The 20,457-nt window shown below is 40.7% G+C and overlaps 1 protein-coding gene across 2 annotated transcripts in view; it reads right to left on the bottom strand.

Annotated features, from left to right (window-relative positions):
* LOC104334200 (AGBL carboxypeptidase 4) overlaps positions 1 to 18,561 on the bottom strand; it is a 1,001,604-nt gene extending 983,043 nt beyond the window's left edge. Inside the window, exons 1-2 of one of the 2 annotated variants that reach the window (XM_075424528.1) lie at positions 7,487 to 7,783; positions 5,395 to 5,445 (exon numbers count right to left, since the gene is read on the bottom strand). In XM_075424528.1, coding sequence (XP_075280643.1) covers positions 5,395 to 5,445; positions 7,487 to 7,508 — 73 coding nt within the window. In that variant the 5' untranslated portion in view covers positions 7,509 to 7,783. Of the gene's footprint in view, positions 1 to 5,394; positions 5,446 to 7,486; positions 7,784 to 18,525 lie in introns of those variants that run through there. The other variant, XM_075424527.1, reaches the window with a different exon arrangement.
* Positions 18,562 to 20,457: the final 1,896 nt, after the last annotated feature.

Raw genomic sequence — 20,457 nt, 5'->3', positions numbered from 1 at the left:
CTTGTATGCAACACTCTGATGTTCAGCTGGATCCACTTCTCCTGATGGAGCTCTCTACAACATATATTCCATGTGGATTCCCCAGAACTGAAGTCCTCAGCAGCATCTTCCTTTATAATAATATGCAGCAGCATCTTCCTCCCTATGGGCTTTAATGGGATCTTTTTCCTCTATCCCACTGCCTATTTTCATGCCTCTTAAATGAACTTAGAACCTTTGAGACTGTTACATCCCACTCATACTTGAAATTGAAAACTATTAGAACGGAGAGACATACACTCATGGAGGCATGTAAGTTTCTGAACCATGCTTGCTTAGGAATCAAAACTCAGAGAAAGAACTTGAATAAAGAAAAAAATTTTTAAATGTGGGGTTTATTTCATCATAAAATATATGACGACATAAATCTTCTATATATTGGCATGAATTTTGTCAAAATAAATCAGTAGTGTATATATTGAAAACTTGGTCCTCCCAGTCTAATTACACTGTCTAACAAATTGCAGTACACAAAGAAATTGTTTCCAAATACAGATGTAAGAACACTGTTTTTTTTCATTTGAGAAATGTAAAAGAACGTAAGTTGACCTTTGTATATTGTATTATACATTGATATTATAGTGAGAGAAATACACAATAATATAAATAGCTGATCATTCTTCAGACATTGGCTTAGCATTTTCTTCACTATTTACTGCTTGGACGACAAATATTTAACAATAGAAAAACTATCTTTTGTGTTACAGAAAACTAGAAGAAACGTGTATGCCTTCAAATGCAGAAGGCACGTGATGGAATAATGGGATGATAATATCTTATTTCACTCTGATAAATAGGACTACTAAGGCTTCTAGAAATAGACTTTTGGTCTGTACTGATCTTTTTGACATGTAAATGGGTTGTAGAGGATGACAAATGTGACATAAAGCTCAATTTGTTTTATTTTTGTATTGAAAACTATTTCACAGAAATGTTACCAGCAATTCATATTGGTTCTGAATGATGAAAACAGCTTATTAATTAAAACTGACCTTTCCATACATAAATGTATTCCACCTCTTGAGGCAAAACACCTTAGCTGAGGTAACAAATTACGTATTAGTGACACCATAGTTAAAGGGTCTGTCAGGCTTTCTATTATATAGCCCTATTTTCAGAGGTATATAAATCCCAGATTAAAAAATATGCACATCCAGGTCAGCATTCGGCATATAAATCCCCAGTATTCCCAGGGAAGAAATTTGAAACTTACTCTCTTTGAGAAGTACCACAATAGAAAAGAATTATTAAATAATGCATGCTATTATTTTTTTAGCAAAATTATTATTTGCAACCTCGAGGTTATTTGTTTTAAACTAATTACCCACAGATAGCCATCTACAGCATTTAAACTGTTTTCTTTAAATGTAAAACTACTACTTATGATTTTTTTAGCAAGAGGTTTTTTTACCAGCATGCTGATAGAATTTGCTTAAAGGCTGCTAACACCAGAGGCAAACTTGGACCTGGATGGGGCATCTGTGTATCTGGATGCCCACGATCGTGTCACTTAATACAGTTCATTCCTGTGCACCATGCAACCTGTAAACCAGAACAGCAACCACAGGAAAGCCAGAGCCTCAGTGTCAGTTCAGTGCCACTTTGATGAAGAGCGCCCATATACCTGTCGCAGGTAGTCAGGTTAATCATTTGTAATCCAACACATGGAATAAAGGATACAAAGAAAAATTCAGGGAAAACCTGCAGATGTCCACCAAGAATGCACGAGCTGTCAGAGACCAAAGTGAAGGAGTGGGAGGCAGGTAGACAACTGAGTAGAGCAGTAAAGAGACTGAGCTCCTGGTAAATGCACACTTGTAAGTCTCAGCGAAAAGTAACAGACTTCTTGTAATTCTTAAAAGATAGCTGGGAAACATCACTTAGAGAAATATGAAGAAACTAGAAAATATTACATTCATAATACTGCCACCATGAGACAGTGTAGGAAAAGCAGCCAGAAGACAGAGCTACATCTCCCTTTCCACCTAAATGACAAATTAGAATATCTGCCAATGTAGTCCTTACATGATGCAGAAGGAAGCTGTCAAGTAACCGTGTCCTAGCAAAAAGTTTCCATCTGCTCCTCCTGGCCTTATGTAGCCATTCAGGAATGAGGAAAAAAAAAAATCATCAAATAGCTTGTAATTCATAGTCATTTAATAATATTAATCTCTCCTTGCATGTTCTTTATTACACGGTACTTTGAATTCTCAGAATGTACTGTTGTTATATTTTGAGTTATATTAGCTTTAGTTAATCTCCAAATACACAAAACTGCAGTCTTTGAACTTCATGTTATTATATAGCACAACAGCATTATGTCCCTTCTGGCATGTTCTCCTTGGTGATAAAGAAAAGGCCAGACTACTGGCCGAAACAGAGCCTGCATTGCTGTATTACTAGACTATAAAACACGGCTTCACGCTTGTCTGTTCAGCAGATGCAGCGAGTGTTGCTCAGAATACATTACCATCTTCAGATGGAGAGAACTGTTATACTGTGCCGTAAGTCCTCTGGCCAACACAGAGATACTGCCCTCACAACCGGGGAGCCCTAAGCAGATTTTCCTGACTGAAGGCAAAGATGTATAAGAGAACCTTGCAGGGAAAGGAAATAGTACTTCAATCTGAAACAAACTGAAAGGGAAAGAAGAGAATTAACTGAAGTACATCCCGCACATTACACTTAAGGAGATCAGATTCTCCTTTGAAAAAAGGTTAGATAAGAGAAGCAAAGGCAAAAGTAACTTAGCAAAGACATTTTCTCAGACTGCAGGTCTTATTTTGTCAATTATTTTTCTTATAGGTTGTAAGACACACAGCTATTTTATTCTAATTCTTCACAGCTTAAACTCCTGGATTCTCCAGCAAATCCCTAGGATTTACTTTTACCATAGTATTAAACTTTAATGGCAATTTTCTATCAGGTATAAAATCTGTAGGTGTCCGAAATCTCTGTAAGTATATAAGATTTTAAAATAAAACCTGGACAGAGTCTTCTGTTATCTGTATTCATCACTATTGTCATCATGGATATATTTCATATCAAACTAGTGAAAATGAACAGAATCTGTTATAGGCGACTGAGATTCTTAGGAGGAAGAGTCTGGAAACTTCCAGAACTTCTTGCTATTCTTAAGTTCAAAGAGTAAAGTCAAGACCTTTTAATTTAGGCAAAGATTAAACAGTATTTGCTATAATAAACTTCATGCAAATTTAGGGACATTTTCTTTAAAAACTGCAGTTTCCAGAGGAAGTTACCCCTGGGTGTCCTGGTGGACGACAGGTTGACCATGAGCCAACAGTGTGACCTGGTTGCCAAGAAGGTCAATGGGATCCTGGGGTGTATCAAGAGGAGTGGCCAGCAGGACGAGGGAGGATCTCCTTCCCCTCTACTCTGCCCTAGTGAGGCCCCATCTGGAGCACTGTGTCCAGTTCTGGGCTCCCCAGTTCAAGAAAGATGAGGAGCTACTGGAGAGAGTCCAGTGGAGGGCTACAAGGATGATGAGGGGACTGGAGCATCTGTCCTATGGGGAAAGGCTGAGGGAGCTGGGCTTGTTTAGCCTGAAGAAGAGAAGGCTGTGAGGGGACCTTATAAATGCCTGTAAATATCTTAAGGGTGGGTGTCAGGAGGATGGGGCCAGACTCTTTTCAGTGGTGCCCAGTGACAGGACAAGGGGCAACGTGTGGGAATCGGCTGGGCCACGGGCGGCCTTGACAGTCTTGATGGAATAGAGCCATATCTATGAGTTAATTATTTTGTGCACCTGTGGTTGAAAAACAGGAGGAAAGGAACAAAGAAACAGGATGGGAAAATCCAACTCTTCGATAGGCGTGAAGGTCGTGTGAACGGACACATGATGACCAATCAGAAGAACAAAGGAGCGACATGCCAAAAGACCCTCACCAATGAGACTCTGGGGGTGGGGGACAAGGGGATATAAAAATGTTATGATTAACCATTAAAGTGCTTCTGCTGCTGCTTCTGCTTGCTTTTGCTTGCTTCGTGACTGCCGTAACTTATTGTGGCGTGCTGCCACAGCAACGGGCACAAATTGAAGCATAGGAAGTTCCATCTGAACATGAGGAAGAACTTCTTCCCTCTGAGGGTGACGGAGCACTGGAACAGGCTGCCCAGGGAGGTTGTGGAGTCTCCTTCTCTGGAGATATTCAAGACCTGCCTAGACACGGTCCTGTGCAGCCTGCTGTAGGTGACCCTGCTTCGGCAGGGGGGTTGGACTAGATGACCCACAGAGGTCCCTTCCAATCCCTAACATTCTGTGATTCTGCGTGATTCTGTGATTTAGTAAATAATAGTTACTCTTTGAATCAGGTAAACAACTAGCCCAGCTTCCAGCTGTGACCAACTTCAGAATCCACAGAGTTAGCAGCCAGCAGCTACCCTCACGCTACATTAGGTAGGAGAGCACAGCTGTATTCAAACAGACAGAACAATACAGTGTGAATTTGCCTGGAAAACCTGCATCATTCTTCTAATCAGACTTACTGCCTAACAAGGACAGCCAATTAGAAAGGTAAGGTAACATGAAAAGATATGATAACCACAAGTTAACTTTGTAGAAGTCTTTCTTTAAATATTACAAATGTCATCAAAACACCTCTTGTTCTGTTATAGGATCCTTACTGTAGAACAAAACTAGATACATTTTGCTACTGAAAATTTCTGCAGTGTAAAGATCTAATAGCCAGATTTCCATCATCCAGGGCCCAAGAAAAGTTTCCAGGTAGCCTAGCCAAGAGTTTCATCAGCTTTGAGCAGTGTTATCATAAATCCACACAAAGAAGTTGATCTGAACTCTCGGTACTGTTTGCAATAAACAAAAATTCATTCAGATCACCGACAGCAACTCCTATGAGCTCCTAAATATAACAAGTCTCTGGATGAACATTACTCAACTCACTTTTTGGACAAGTAACACTTATGGAGGCTATACCAGTAACAGTGTCTTCTCCACCAATCAGAAAACTGCAAACAGTGTAATTTTAGCAAAATTCTTTTATATCTGCATTTGTAGAAATCTATAGCCTTAACCGCTGATTATGTTCTCCTGTTCTTGGACTTTTTATTTTTTTTTAAATAAAAGCTTTTATATCATTGTCCCTAGGCTTCAGCAACGCTGATATTCAGGAAGACTTGTTATCTCCACTATCAGCTCTGAATGCTCTATGGCCATTCTAAAAATCCTACAGGCAGCAGCAGGCAGGAACCTGGAATTCCAGCTCCACTAGCTTAAACAATGCTAAGAAAAATAAGAAAATACAACTGTCATTTTGATCTGCACAGTAATGTATCCTGCAGCAAGGACTGGGTATGACCCTGAGAATCTAAACTTACTGCAGAGAGGGTTGTCGATCTGAAACGTATTTAATTCATAGTCACCATGATCTGAAAACAAATGGAAGAAACTATGTTAAGACTACAAATCCCAGAGTCTGGGAGAATACCCCACGTGGTACCAACCACACCTGCTGCCTCACATTCAGGTACTGTGCCCATGCTGTCACCATTACCTATCTGAAAGGTCAAGCAGAACAAGGAAAATGTTGATTATCAGACAGCATCTTCTTACAGCTTGGTCTAGTTCTAAAAAATAGTAATGCTGTGTTGTTATTTAGAAATCCAATTTGAGATAAAGCATCTTTAAAGTAATTGCCTTTTCAATTACTTTTCTCCTACAGTTTGACCAACAGAGTGGTTGTCAAAAGCCTGCCTCCAAATTGCAAGAAGATATTCATATGCAAGAACACATTCAGAATAAAGACAAGTTTGCCAGAGATTATCAGGTAAATTCTGAGCTTTGCAAAGGTTCTGAAAGTACTCAGGAAAAATAAACTGCAAGCTGACTGCTATGGACTTCAAAAAGCTTGTGTTAGGTTGCATAAATAGGAAGGAAACATCGCATTTCCTTGTACAGTAAAAGTAAAAAAAAAAAAAAAATACAAACCCAAACCAACCACATTACTGTTTCTACAGAGGCTAGAAGACAACACATCATTTCAACCTTCCTAAGACAACTCCTTGACTAACGCACCATTAACTTTTCCTTTTGGCTTAGAAGGCATCAGTACATACAAATACCTCATACTTCTTCACATATACATATCCAAACTGATGTACACTAGCAGCAGGTATGGCATAGGTGTCTCAGTCAAAGCTGAGGGTGGAAAAAGTCTTGTTCTTCCATGTAAACAGGTCAAAGCAAAACAATCAGTGAAAATATCACTTTGAGTCCCTACAAAAGACTTGGCTGTACCACAAAAAGCACTTTGTTTAACTGCTCATATTGAGCAGACAGCCCAAAGATAAGCAGGAACAAGAAAGTACATAAGGTGCTTAGCCCAAAACCTAGCTATCAACTCACTGGTTGACCTAGTATGAAAAGACAGTGAGAAATCTCCACTGCCCAGTCCATTCAAAAAAACTGGATCCAGACAGATACAATTATCAATCCATGGTCAGTTCTAGCTCCTTTCCAAAATCTAGTGAAGAACACTGAACTGAAGACAACATCTGTCAGACAAATGCTGCTCTGAACAGTGTTTCCTCAATCCCAGTGGCTGACATCGTCTTGTGAGTTTACAGGAAAAGAAAGTCAGTCAACTTGTGTTGACTTGTATTCATTTTAGATATATTTGTTTCAAATCTTTAACCTAAGAGCATAACTTTAAAGCTTTACTTCAAGATTATTTATTTATTTATTATCTCAGTGTGAGCTATCTCCCAGGATATACCTTCTTGTCAGAGGAAAATGGCAATGGAATTTTTTGTATCACTTTAGTGAAACCCAAAATGTCCAAGGAGGTATAAACAGTTTTTCTTTATAAAAATAAAAAGGCAATCAACACTCTGAACTCAGTAAGCAACTAAAAAATAATACCTGTTACTCTTTTTACTGTACTTGTACTCTCTAACTGATCCACTAAAACATTCATCACCAGAAGCGAAAAAAATACTGAAAAAAATTGTAGTGCCAAATATGTTAACTAAAAATATGTTTATTTAAAAACATTGTAAGAACCAGTGAATTTCATCTGACATACAGATTTATTCTTTAACAAGTATTTGGCATCTTGATAGTATCAAAGACATCACATGATGCAACAGTTGCTATAGTAGCAATACTTCTTTAAACAAAAGACAGATCAAACAAAAGCATAAAGCACATAAATTGTAAACAAAAATACGATGCATCATATACATCTCCAACCAGCAGAGGAAAGAGTAAATAATAGCTACCGAGCTCAGCTAGTCCTCAGAGCCGCATCTGCAAAAAGAAATTCTATCAGCAAGTCCGTCCTTCCTGGGAGATAAGAGATGGCTCAGAGAATTAGGTTTGCATTCAGGAGATGCTGAAACATCAGTTGAAGAGTGCATAGGAACTCCAGTTCTAGGTCAGCAAAAGATTTTTTTTTTTGGGTGTTCTTACCAAGTAAGAGGAAATTCTGCATCTAGGGATTCTGAGGCAGGAAAAGAACTGAAGAGTTAAAAGCAGATTCCTTGCGTGGTACTACAGAATTTCAATGGGTAAAACTTTCTTTAGTAGGGTCCCATGTGTTTCTGAAATCTGTAAGCAACTGATTTCCCCAAGACAAGAAGTGCATGTGACCTGCAAAAAATACCAAGTCAAAACAGGCAGGCAGTTGCAGGGTTTGGATTTGTAGTTGGTAGAAAATGCCAGGTAAGGGCAAAAGCTCATGATACTCCCCACAAAACTGTGAAAAAGAGGTTGGTGCATGAAGTCACCTGCTAGTATTTGCTGGTGCTATCCTAAAATCCTGCAAATACTTCCCATGCTGCCTAACCCTGAAACAAATCAGCTTTTATACACCTGGGTTTGCATTGTATGTGGGGGAGGATGGAGAAAGTGGGAGGAATAGAAGGGAAAGGTTCATGGATATATGCTATGCATATATCCATAAATACATATGTATACTAGGTATACATACACATTTCAATAGCTGCCTCAGGTATGAAGCACTGATTTAGCAAAAGCAGGGTATCGAGCTTAAATCTTCGGGTATATTAATAAGTCACCTGTATATACTATGTATTTTTAAAAACCTTTCTTTGACAAGGTTTTTAAATGCAGAATGCCTACCTAAAAAACGCTTACTAAAAGATATTGCTGAACAACCTCAAGAAATAGCTGAACAACCTCAAGAAATAGCACCAGCCAAAGGATACTGATTCAGTCAGTTATAGTTGGTGCAGATCAAACTTTAACTTCCATATATAGTACATCAAGTTTCATACAGAAGGTATGAAACAGACGGACTTAATCCATACTCACACTGATAAAGCAACAGAGATCTGGCCTGCAGACTACATTGACCATTTCCCTCCTATGCAGTACAATCATATTTTATTGAAAAAACAGTTCTCAGTACAAGAACATTACTTCCTCCATGGCTTTTTTTTGTCTTTATCACACTCTATACTCTGGAATACACAGGTTTTTCTGATTTAAGAGCACAAGATTCCAACAGTCACATAATGATATCCTAACCAGGAGTGAACACTATGTAAATCAGGTGGTCTTTATCCTACAAGAACAGGACAATTAAAATTGGTTTAATGATGGCATAACTCAAAGACAAAATAAAATGACAAAACAAATTTCTAAATTAAAAATAACTCACATTGAGGCAAGCTAAATGCATCTAAAACATCTGATACATAGCAACCAATGCAATGACCCTGACCCATGACTATGCAGCCTTCAACAATAAAGTTGAAATCCCTGTAAGTTAACTTTGTTTGTCTCTTTTGTTTAGGACCAACTGATTCTTAGCAGGGAAACAGAAAAGGACTCAATAGGTAATAATTATTCCTGATATAACAGAGAATTGGATTTATTACAGCTTTCTCAAAAGGCCAAGGCTTTATTTATTTTAATTGTCCTAGGTTTCGTACTCCTCAGTCCTGACCATCACGTTCAAAAGGCATGCCCACAAAAGGCATCTCCTAAAAGTACTAAGTCTGAAGTACTATGGAAGTCTTTTAAGAGTATTGACAAGATCAAGCAAGAAACATACAAACAGTGCTTTTTGACTTTATGAAAATTACCCTGTCATGTCAAACTCCTAGCACTTTTAATGTCTCAATATGTTTGCTGATTGAACAGGAGCTTTCCAGACCTGTATGTAAAGAGACATGTATGCCATATTTTGGAAGACGTGCTCACCTGCTGTGATCCCAGCAAGGCCAAAGGAAGCCAACTGTAGTTGTGATGCTGCACCCAAGCTAATAAGCTATATCATAGACATTACTTCAGGTTCCACACTGAGGTAATAGAGCTGTGCCTTCTAATCTGATCGGGCTTTTAGCTCATTCTCAGGTATTCTCCAAAAGCAATCAGCCTGGGGAGCCTCAATACAGGCCAGCTGTGCTACTACACCATACCTGCTATTGAGAGGTATTCTGATTTGTCAATATTTAAAGTGTGACTACTCTAAATTAGTTGTGGATGCACCTGTCCAAAGAAAAAGATGTATTTGACTATCACTGAGTAAGTTCACGAGATTTGAACTCAATTCCTGACTCAACCATAAACATCTTTAGGCTGGTAATGAATCCTTATCCATAGAAAACTAGGCTTTCCACGAGGGCTCCACAGCACAAAATCCTGTGGGAAACACAGCAGCAGTTTTGCATAGAACCATCTTTCTCTTTGAGACCCTGTACTTCACAGATGATTGAAGAACACTGCTACAGCCGCTTGGGCTATCGTTATGAGTGTGGTAAGTGAAAACTGGGCAACATAAGTTCATTGACAATTTCCATCCTGTGTCTTATGCACCTTAATTCACGCATTCTTCTTTGGGTTGAACTTCTATGTTTCCTTGACTCTTGAATACGTGTAATTTAAAGATATGGGTTTACCCTTGCTCCCTATTTACTTTTTGTTTAGACACAGGCATGTCTTCTGTCAGTCACTTTAAGTCAACAGTAGTTTCAGAGAGTTAATTTCTTCACTTTGGAGTTAAAATCTTCTTGACTACTACATACTTCAAATAATTTGGGGATTTTAGTACTACTTCTAGAATAATTTGTTCCCTGAGGTTGCTGAAATCAATTACACAATTACTGCCATAATTATAATTACTCATTGAAACAATTCCTTTAACTTCTTAGTTGAGAATAGCATCTTTCCCCCTACTTTCCAAAACAGTCCACTGAGAATTTCTTCCACCACAGCACTGCCCACTCACATTGCTGAAATTATGCTTTAGTTAAGAAGCACTTTAACAAAATCTAGTATTTTATGTCAAATAATTAGATCATTGCAGTGTTTTATTTTATTCACAAAGTACTGTATAGCAAAAGATTTAGCTATTGTTTCAGAATTCCTGTTATCTAACACAAAAACGTAACTCTCTTACATCAGCAATGTAACAACAGGAATTTAACTACAGAGAACACTACTAACTAATACACCATATTCAGCAGTTTTTTAACTACAGAAATGTTGATACAATATTTATAGGAACATGAAATGCATACAAAGTATTTCAAATATTCAGAACACCAGCCAAACATCTACCTACAAGGCAGCTTACATACAGAAAACTCTGAGATCAAGTTACTCATTATTTGTACTGCTTAGACATCAAATAACCAGCAGATACACTGGTATTCCGTGTAGTTACAAAACATCTATTACTCTGCAGTACTACAGACCTAAGGTATAGGTAAGTAGTACAGACACAAGCTTATCTCGCAAACCTGTTTTACACAGACAGTTCCCATGAAATAATGCCTCTGCCTCTGGATCTATACAGGTTATTTGCGGAATTTTTCATTAATCAAGTGCATCATACTATCTCATCTGCATTATATATGCACGAAAACATGACAGTCACTTGATAGGTGTTACCCGGCTCTGTAATCACACAGTAACTTTGCTGCTTATTGCAGATGAAAATGTATCAGTAGACCTGTAATGAATCCAGCTGGGCTTTCTTTGGAATGGATTCCTGCTGCTCTGCTTTCATGATTCATGGGAACTGACGTTCCACCTGCTTTTGTGGAGACTGAAATTCAACATACTTTTCAAGGTGGTTATGAAACAATATGTAAAAGCAAAATCTTGACAGTTTTCACTCGTGATTGTGAGATTTGCTACTAAGTAAATAGCCCTATGAATTAGCATGTAATGAAATAGATAGCTTATTTATTTAATAATAATAATTTAAGACAACTGTTTTCTTCTCCCGCCCCCTTTCTACACTTGATTTTTGCCACAATGAATCTATAAAATCAGCCAGTTAACCATACTAAGAGAACAGGGACACGTATGTGTACTAGAAAACATATGTATCAGACTGTATACATTCTAGTCTCCAGCCTTAATAAATTAATTATCCTAAAATAGAACCAATCAAACTTTGATACACATACATATCAAACTCAATGCCAAACACTTGCAGGATCTGGGCTCTAGATTTAATAGTAAAGTCCACATCTCTGAATTTGCACAGCCTGTGACTAAATCGAATTGAAGTCATTATTATTTTTTTGGTAGAGCAGAATTTTCCAAACCATTTCAAAATACAAATAGTAAAATTACTTAAAAAAAAAAACAAAATTAAGTTTAAAAAATACAGCACTTCTTAAATGACAGGCTTGGCCTCTGTGGCAATGTCAAGCAAATGATGAGTTGTGGGGATAATGTGACAGGAGAGCTGGGATGTGGGACACATCGATATGTACCCATAACCGACTCTCAATTACTTGTAAACTGGTTTACCTCTGTTGTTGACTTATTGCAAACACAGCTTGAGCCTGGAAAAACTTATTATCTCAGGTACAATGCAATCTAAACATGGCAATTCTGCATCAAGGCTTTGCATGCCAACTACTTTTGGGGATAACTTGAGAAATCTGAGCTGGTTTCTCTAGAATCACATAGTTCTGGAAAAGGGCAGCACAATCAATCCTCCAGCAGCAGCACAATCAATCCTCCAGTAACAAGAGTGATGTCGCATGGTGCATACACCCAGGTGGGTCTATTGGAGCCAGTCCACATCCAGCAGCACCACTGCTGAGCTGAGGCAGCACTCCTGGATCTGAGTGATGTGACCAACAGACACCTGTACCAAAGTCCTCTACATGTCCTGTAGCATCTCATTCATCTGGGGGTTGGTGCTTTCTGTTATCCGGGTATCCTAGCTCGTTATTTAAAAAAAAAAAAGATAAATATATAGTCATTTCACTCTACTGTTTTTGTCTCTAAACAGGTGTTGTTGGAGAAGAGATGAACAGGAGGAAGCAAAATCTCTGTGTGTAGACAAGTTGTCCTTTCCTTCTGTGAAAGGTAACAGCTATCGTTATTAGATGTCCCATTTGGAAAGCCAGCTTGTGTTGCAGATCTAAGTTTCCCAGTCCTGTTGGTGGTCCCGTATGGAGACCAAGCCGGTTACATTTTAACACAGGAAGCTGACTTTAAAAGCTATTTTAATAAGCATTATATCTATAAAGCTCAGCTTCAAAAAACAGAAATGTTCTGTAGGCCATATAAATGCATTCTGAGGTTGATCTTGGTTTTTGCATGACACTTCTGCCTACTAAATACAGTGACAGCAACACTACAGAAACTTGCAGAAACTTCTGTTTTACAAATTTCAGTATTAAACCTATTAAAATTCTCCATATGTCTCATTTTACTTTTTACAAATTCAAAAACCTCCTCTCACAAGCACTAATAATTAATACAGTGCTTTGAACTTCACTGAAAGAAAAAAATGTTGGGAGGCTTGAGGTAAGTAACTTTCAAAAGCTTTGATTATTTGTCAAAGGAAAAACTGTTTGAAATATGGCTAGGAAGTGGTAAACCATTAAGAAGCGGCAACTGGCATACCCAATATAGTCCTGTTTCTTTCTTTTTCTGAAATGATATCTTCTGGCTGTATAAAGCCTTCATTAGTATTTCTCAGGTCTCCTTATATGGCAAATTATGTAATAGAAATATGATCAAAGCTCTAAGTACCAAAAATATATTAGCAGCTCTTCTTCAGTGAATTCTTCTAGTGGGGATTGTCTCCACTAGATAACTGATGAAGTTGGAAATTAGTTGAATATCAGTCTACTGGCAACAGAGAGTAACGATTATAATATTTTTCTGTAGCAACTATGGTTAATTTCTATATATCACTTCAATGAATATTTCAGCTTAAGCAGTAAAAACTGAAGTAGTTAATGGTCTTACAGAGTGCTTCAAATTTACTAACAAACCTTTCTCTAATATCCCCTGGACTTCAAACTGCTTAAGCTAAAACGTACCGATGCTATCAGTGAGTTCTGACAAATGTGTTTGCTGAACAAAATACATTTGAGACTTCTTTACTAATACATCCTGCAGCACTTTATAAACAACTGTAGATAGCTCTTTATGGTGTGCGAACATCTGCAAGTTTGGGCCCAGTACTCTTACCGTTTTCCACTGACTTTTGAGACCTCTCCATGTTGACAGAAGGATACAGCAGGCAGATGCCTTTCAGCATGAAGACTGCAATGTCTTTTCCCAAACACCAGAATTCAGCTATGTTTACAGGCTAGTAGTGTATATTAGGAAGTAAGCTATATTGTTTATATACACTTGAAAATCCAGAAATAATTCCAGAAAGGACAATGCAATTGAAGAAATTTAAATTTGCCTGGAAGACAAGAAGTACCAGTGATGTATGGTGTTATTTTAAAGACCAAGATCAAATAATATTGTTAAGGTAATTAGCTGATTTCTCCTATTTTAAATTTCCTCATGATGAGGCCAGTAAATGAGAAGTTCCAGTTACCAAAAAGGCCTACACTTAAAGACAAATTCAGTTGTCTTCTTTAGTTCAGCTTTTTATTTAATAATTAAGGCCATCTAAGACAAAGCAGTATGTTCCTGATACTAGAACGTGTTCATACCATATGTGATTAAATATTTTTAAAACAGTAACTATTCTTTTTTGAAAGAATAATCAAGAGCTATCTTTCAATAGTCCAGCTCAGCCCTATCACATTAAAATCAATTAGAAAACACTGCAGAATTTACACAGCTATTCTATCGGGCCCTCCACATGCAGACCTCCGAAATAATAATCTCAACACCAAGTGTTTTAGAAATGTTAATTACTACCCAAACTTTGAATGTGGGTTCAGCATTCAGCAATGGCTTGAAGCTCTACTCCCTGAAGCCAGGTCAGCCTGACTGTGAATGCTTTCAAAAATTCTGACCATTCTTAGTATGAAATGTGACTTAACGTCACTCTGCAAGGTATCTGTCATGACATGTAAATAAACGTGAGAAACTACACATTCTGCTGGGAAATCTGTTTACTCCGATAACAAGGATCTTCAGTCTAAAGATATATATTTATATCCTGTCCAGTACTGTGAGTAAATGCCTTCGCTTTCACTATGATTTCAGTGATGATGGCTCAGTGGAACATCAGAAATACTAATAGTCACAAAATGACTAACAACTGTGGAATAACATATATTAGAACTGTCAATTCGGGCTAATATTCAGCTGCCTCAGAAAAGTATTACAGAACTCAGAGATAACCTGCACCCTTTGATCATGCAGGCCTCTGGAAGCAAGTCTTCTGAAGGTAATACAGATGCCTAGAAGAATTAAGAGCAACCTGGGGAGAATGAGATAACTAGTGAAATTTTAGCTGGATCCATGTCTGAGAAGCTAAATACTTTCATCCGGTTCATGGGTCAAAAAATTAGCAAATACAGGCTTTCTGTACTTCTTTCAACCTACTCCTAAACCATCCTTAGGGAAGTTAATACAGTCCTCTTTGCTACAGAATTGGAAAAATAACATTGATCTGGTTTTGAAGGAACTTAAGTAAATTGGCAATCTTGCTACATCCTGTATCTTCCAAAGGTCTGAGGCATCAAGGCCAGCTGAGCAGAGTAACTGCAAGTGAAACCAAGCAGTTTGTTCACTCCTGAAAGTAACTTAACTAGCCTTAACTACTTTCATTCTCCTGCAGACTTCATCTGTGAAGCTTTAAATTGCTGTTAATTTGGTTTCCCAGCATGAGACATGAAGGCTTCAGCCTGGAAACCCAAACAGGGAAGTATACAAACTTACAGTTTATTGCAGACAGCTGATTTGAGCAGTTCCAAGAACCCAGCTAGGACTGAGGAGCCAACTGCAGTGGGAAAATGATTGATTAATCCAGGGTAAAGTGCGTTGATTTGCAGCACTCTAACCAAACATCAGAACACAGAAACTAATTTAATGGATTAGACCAGATGTCTGCCTAGTCCAGAGAGGGCAGAACCAGAGCATGAACTCCTCAGTAGACAGATGTGAGGTAATCTACCTTCCCTATTAAGTCATTTGGAACACACAGATTGGCTTAAACCATGATACTGTTATGCTCAGCATCATTTTCTGTATAATAAAAGCTGATGGTAGTCCCTCTTCTGAAGTACTTTGTGCAATTCTCTGTGTCCTAATCCCCCTCCCCAACAAAAAAAGTCCAAAAATTTGCAAAAACTACTACAGAAACAAAAATATTCTAGATGAAATGGGAATGGAAATATGAAAACATTTGTATATGAAGAAACAAAAAGTATAATTACCCGTATAAGAAAGATTAACAGATTTACTTTCCTGTGAAAGAAGAATAAGGATATACTAATAAAACTGACGTGAAAAATTCTTACATTATAAAAAGGTATGTTTTCCCTAAAGTATAATTAATATACAAAACCTCTTGACACAGTATATTCTCAAAAATAAGAGTTTAGAGGGGTTGCAAGCATCTTGGATGCATATTATTCAGTATCAGATAATACTTAGGAAGAAACTCAATTTTTGGAATCATCTTTCTGTAACTGCAGATCATATTTTTTCTGACATCTTTCCCTGACGCTGACTCTTCTCAAACACAGCTTACTGAATTAAACCAGTCAGGAATGGTCCATAACAGTAATCTGTGTTTCTATAAAGCATGGATAAAGTTACCTTTTATTTCTCTGTAACTTGGTTTTCTCATTTGAAAATTACAAAGAACAATTGCTATTTCAAGATGGGAAGACAAGACTTAGTTATTACTTGTGTTTTCTGATCCAGGAATAAAAACATGATGTTGCTGTAAAAACCAACCAGCAAGTATAATGTAGTCATACCAGCTAAATCAATTTATATGATTTGAACAATGTTCAGTCCTTCTGTAATGGCTTTATTCTCCTTGCATCCATACATAAAAATTTAAATTTGTGCAAAATGCAGGTTCCAGAGATAGATTCCTCTATCTCCTAAAGACTGATCCATACCTGACATACCATGAAGACATACTAAGCAGCTGGGATGCAGCAAGAACAAGAATGTTCCACAGTTATGTTACGTGCACATCAACCGAGTCAGTGTCACCCGGCATTAAGGGGACAAACAGGTTATTTTGGGGATCTGCTGAGGATCCCTAAAAGAACCTGTCTGTTCCCTTAGTGTAAGGTGACAGTCAGAAACCAGAGTTTAGGTGGGAAAAAGGCAAAAAAAACCCAAACCACCCCACCTTTTCTTTCCACAGCCTACTTTCCATGTCCTTTCTTAAAAATATGCCAAGATCCCAAGTTTGCTTCCCAAGCCCCACTAGGAGTTTGGGGTCTTTTTCCTATCTTTGTGTTTCTTTGCATTTTTAATTCCTCATCTGGATTCTCCAAAAAGGAAGGACCCGCAAATTAAGACTTGCAAAACGGCCAGACAGGCATTGCAAAAATTAAGCGGACACATATCAGGAACATGCAATAAAATACGATTTCAGCGCAAGCTGAAACACATTTATGAAAAAATCACTGACTAGTTAGCTGCAACAGTTAGATGTGGAAAAAGTTCTGGACAAGGTTAAAAACAAAAAGCAAATACTGCAAGGCTGCAGATTTAAATAATATAGCAGAGAACACAATATAAGAGTAAGATTATGCGTTAATCTGGAAATAGTAGGAAAGTTACATTATATGTTAAAGAAAGTTACTGACAACAGCACAGGCATAGGTAGATGAGGTAGGTAGGAAAGCTGATAAACAGCCACTGGAGATTTGTTTCCTGCTTGACAGCACAGTCAGGGCTGATCAGCTGTGTTTAGTGGTGTTGCACAACACGGTGGATGAAAATAATCACCTGCCCCATGGACAAGTTTAATGTATAATAAACTTTACAGTGTGGTTTCAAGGGTTCATAAACACCATGGCTGAACACAGGGAATTCAAGAACCTTACGGCCAATCCATTTAGATGTAGCCTTTGTAGTATTGTTTCTCACAGCACAACAGCATTTCACATATGTATCACTTTTTTTCACCTTAACTCTCCCAAAAATTCAAAATCAGTTCTATGGATAACGCATCTTCACCTGGAGCCACTTCTGAGGCTGAAAAGCACATACACAGCAGCCAACACAGCAGGCTACAAAAATGAACTTCTGGTCCAGGAACTCAGATAATTTATGTATGACGTTGTGAGATATTAAATATTCAGAAAAAAATGCCATTATCTCTGTTTCACCCTCCAAATGTTAACATCTCTCATTTTCATAAATTATTTTGGGGACTTTTGTTTTCACATGGGATGGAAGAGACCTTAACTGTGTTTTGTTACAACAGGAAAGGCCCCTGTACCTAGCGGATCCTTATCATTCATAAGGAAACACAAAACTTCTGTTTCACCAACAAACTTATCTTCACTTACACAGGTAGAGCCATTGTTAACACACCCTGAATAGGAAGAATAACATTTGGCACCTTCCTTAACAAGGCCCTCGCAGCCAAAAGCAGGCGAGGCGTCCGGCCCGCTGCCCCTGTGCAGGGCTCTCGGCACCTCCAGCCACAGGTCAAGCAGCATCTGCGGGTCAAGCCCCAAGCTATCAGCCTTGAGGTGCACTTCATATTCCAACCCCGCTGTCTTCACATGTCATTTTTTCATTCTAAATCAAGCAGGTCGTGGTTTCTTTTCTTCCCCCTTCGCCGCCACCTTTGCCCGCTGTGCGGGGAGGAGGGTGCACAGTGCAGGGTCCCCCACCGTCAGCCTCTTCCCCTGCACAGCCGGGGCCTTCCCCCGCATTTTGTCTGCCGGGCGAGCGGGGCCCTCACCCTCTCACCTTCCTCCCCACAACGGGGCAATGCCCCCTCGGACCGGGCCGGGGCGCCTGGGGGCTTCTTCGCCCTTTCCCTGCCCGAAGGGTTACTCCCCAAGACCACCTCGCCCCCGGGAAGATGCTCTTCATCCCACCAGGGAAGGGGCCTTGCCCTCCTCCACAGCTCCCTGGGCAGCGGCCTCGGCAGCGGCCCCTTCACCACCTCGGTGCCCTCGGCCGGGAGGCGCTCCCTCCCCTTTCCCCTGAAAGCAGGGCTCTGGCCCTGCGCCCCGCTGCGAGCCGGGCCCCCTCGACCGCCGGAAGCCCCCGGAGCAGGGGGGCTCTTCCCCTCTCCCCCCGCCCAGGCGACTGCGGCTGGCACTGACCCGTCTCTGCCGTCCTGCTCCTCTCCGCCATATTTGTTGTCATTCCCCCCCCCCCCCCGTCGCCCCCCCACACGGAGCGAGACGCTGCCTGGGCGTCGCCATGGCAACACACGTCACCGCCAGGGGAGTCCCGCGCCCCCCCCCCTTAGGCCGCCATGGCGGCGCGGGGAAGGGGGCGGCGGGAGCGCCGCGCTGACGGACGCCGCCCGGGGAAAGCGTTTTCCGGTGCCCCGGGGAGCCTGGCCGGGAGCGGGACGGGGCTGGGAGCGCAGAGGGTCCGCTCCCCTCGTCGTCCAGTCTGGCGGGGTGGGGCGGCCGTGCGTGAGGCGAGCGGGCGCTGCGTGAGGGGCGGGAACGGCCGTGCGTGAGGAGAGCCCCACCACCGCCTGCGCCTGGGCGCCTCTCGCCGCGGGTGTTTACGAGCGCTGCTTGCTCAGGGGAGGGCGGGCTCGTTATCTTCTCCCTGGGGACTGCCTCCGCCTCGGCAATTACTGTAACGGCGCCCGGAGGAGGCGGGCAGCAGCCGGGTACCTGAGCCCCCCGCCGGGAACCCGGTCTGGCCCTGCGGTAGTCACAGGGCCGCGAGGGGAAGAGGCTCCTTACGGAGGTGCCAGTCCCCCTCCGCCCAGATCAGGGAGCAATTACAGCCGCGCAGCCCGGAGGGGAGCGGGGGGCAGAGGGAGTCTGTGTCTCCCCAGCGGGGAAGGGAGTGCTTTCCCCCTGCTCTGCCTCCAGCCTAAGGCGCTGAGGAGGCACCCGTTGGGCAGAGATGGCGAACTCATGTGCGTGTGACTACCCCACCCTGCCCCGAAACTCAGCAGGTGAGCCCGATCACGCCGCCAGTCATGTCAAATGCTTTTTGGGTTTTTCTAATTTCTTAAGGCAGCCCAGTGGGGAGCTTCATTATGTGTGCGTGAGTGTTGCCCGTCTGTCCCATCCTCCTAGACCTAGCAGGTGAGCCTGACCATATGGCAAATATAGTGATACTTCCTGGAGACGGGAGGGTTTCTGCGTGCGCATGTTCGCAGGCTCAATGGGTGACACTCACCATGTGGCAAATACAGCAATGAAGTCTTTGGCGCACAGGGGCTAATTATGTGTGTGTTTCCCAAGAGACCCAGGAGGTTGGGTCTGATCATGCGTGTCTTGCTCATGCAAGACTGAGAGGGAAGCTTCGTTGTACATCCTCAACGCGGAGAAGCTCCCAGCTCTCGGAAGCGAGGCCAGCCATGGGACAAGCACAGTGTCACAAGCTCAAGCATCAAGGCCTAGTGTCATGTGTATTTGCATACGCGGCAGACACTGGGGTGAACGCACCCCAAACTGGGTTGCTGTTAAAACTGTGAAACAGGGAGTATGCGTGCAGTGCTAAGCAACCAACAAGGGCAGGACTGTGTACACACTTACGTGTTTGCTTCCTTATAGCTAGTAAATTAACGTAACCACTTCCTAGTGACCAATGACTAGTCACTGAAACATTCCAAGCTTAAAAATCAAGGCAGGTAAAATGGTGTCTTTCTCCATCTAAAGTTCTGTTCTTTAAACATCGTTTTACCTCTTTGTCCTCCTACCTGGTATGTGCCTTTTCTGCTCCAGTTCAACTCCTCTTAACAAGACTCATGTGGATAATACCTGCAGGTTCTGCCCACTTAGATTTTTCTGTAGGGTCAGTCGCTTCCTTTCTCCCTGGTTTTTGCGGCCTTGTTCATTCTTCTTTCAGTTCATAGTTCTCTGGTTATTTTTGCAGTATCTATTTTTGTGGTTTCTCTGCTGCTTCCTTTCTTTTTCAATGGCACTTAGGCCTCTTTCCCTCATCTACTTCTCTTCACTCTCAGTATCTTACTTCAGTATTATATAAGCTAATTGAATATTATTTTAGCCACGTTCCTGTGCCAGTGACTTGAAGAAATGCCTCTCTAAAGTGGTGTACCA

Source organism: Opisthocomus hoazin, chromosome 6, assembly GCF_030867145.1.
Source record: "Opisthocomus hoazin isolate bOpiHoa1 chromosome 6, bOpiHoa1.hap1, whole genome shotgun sequence".
NCBI classification, from domain to species: Eukaryota; Metazoa; Chordata; class Aves; order Opisthocomiformes; family Opisthocomidae; genus Opisthocomus; species Opisthocomus hoazin.
The sequence above is the reverse complement of the archived record's forward strand: the minus strand, read 5'-3'. Positions and strand labels throughout refer to the sequence as shown.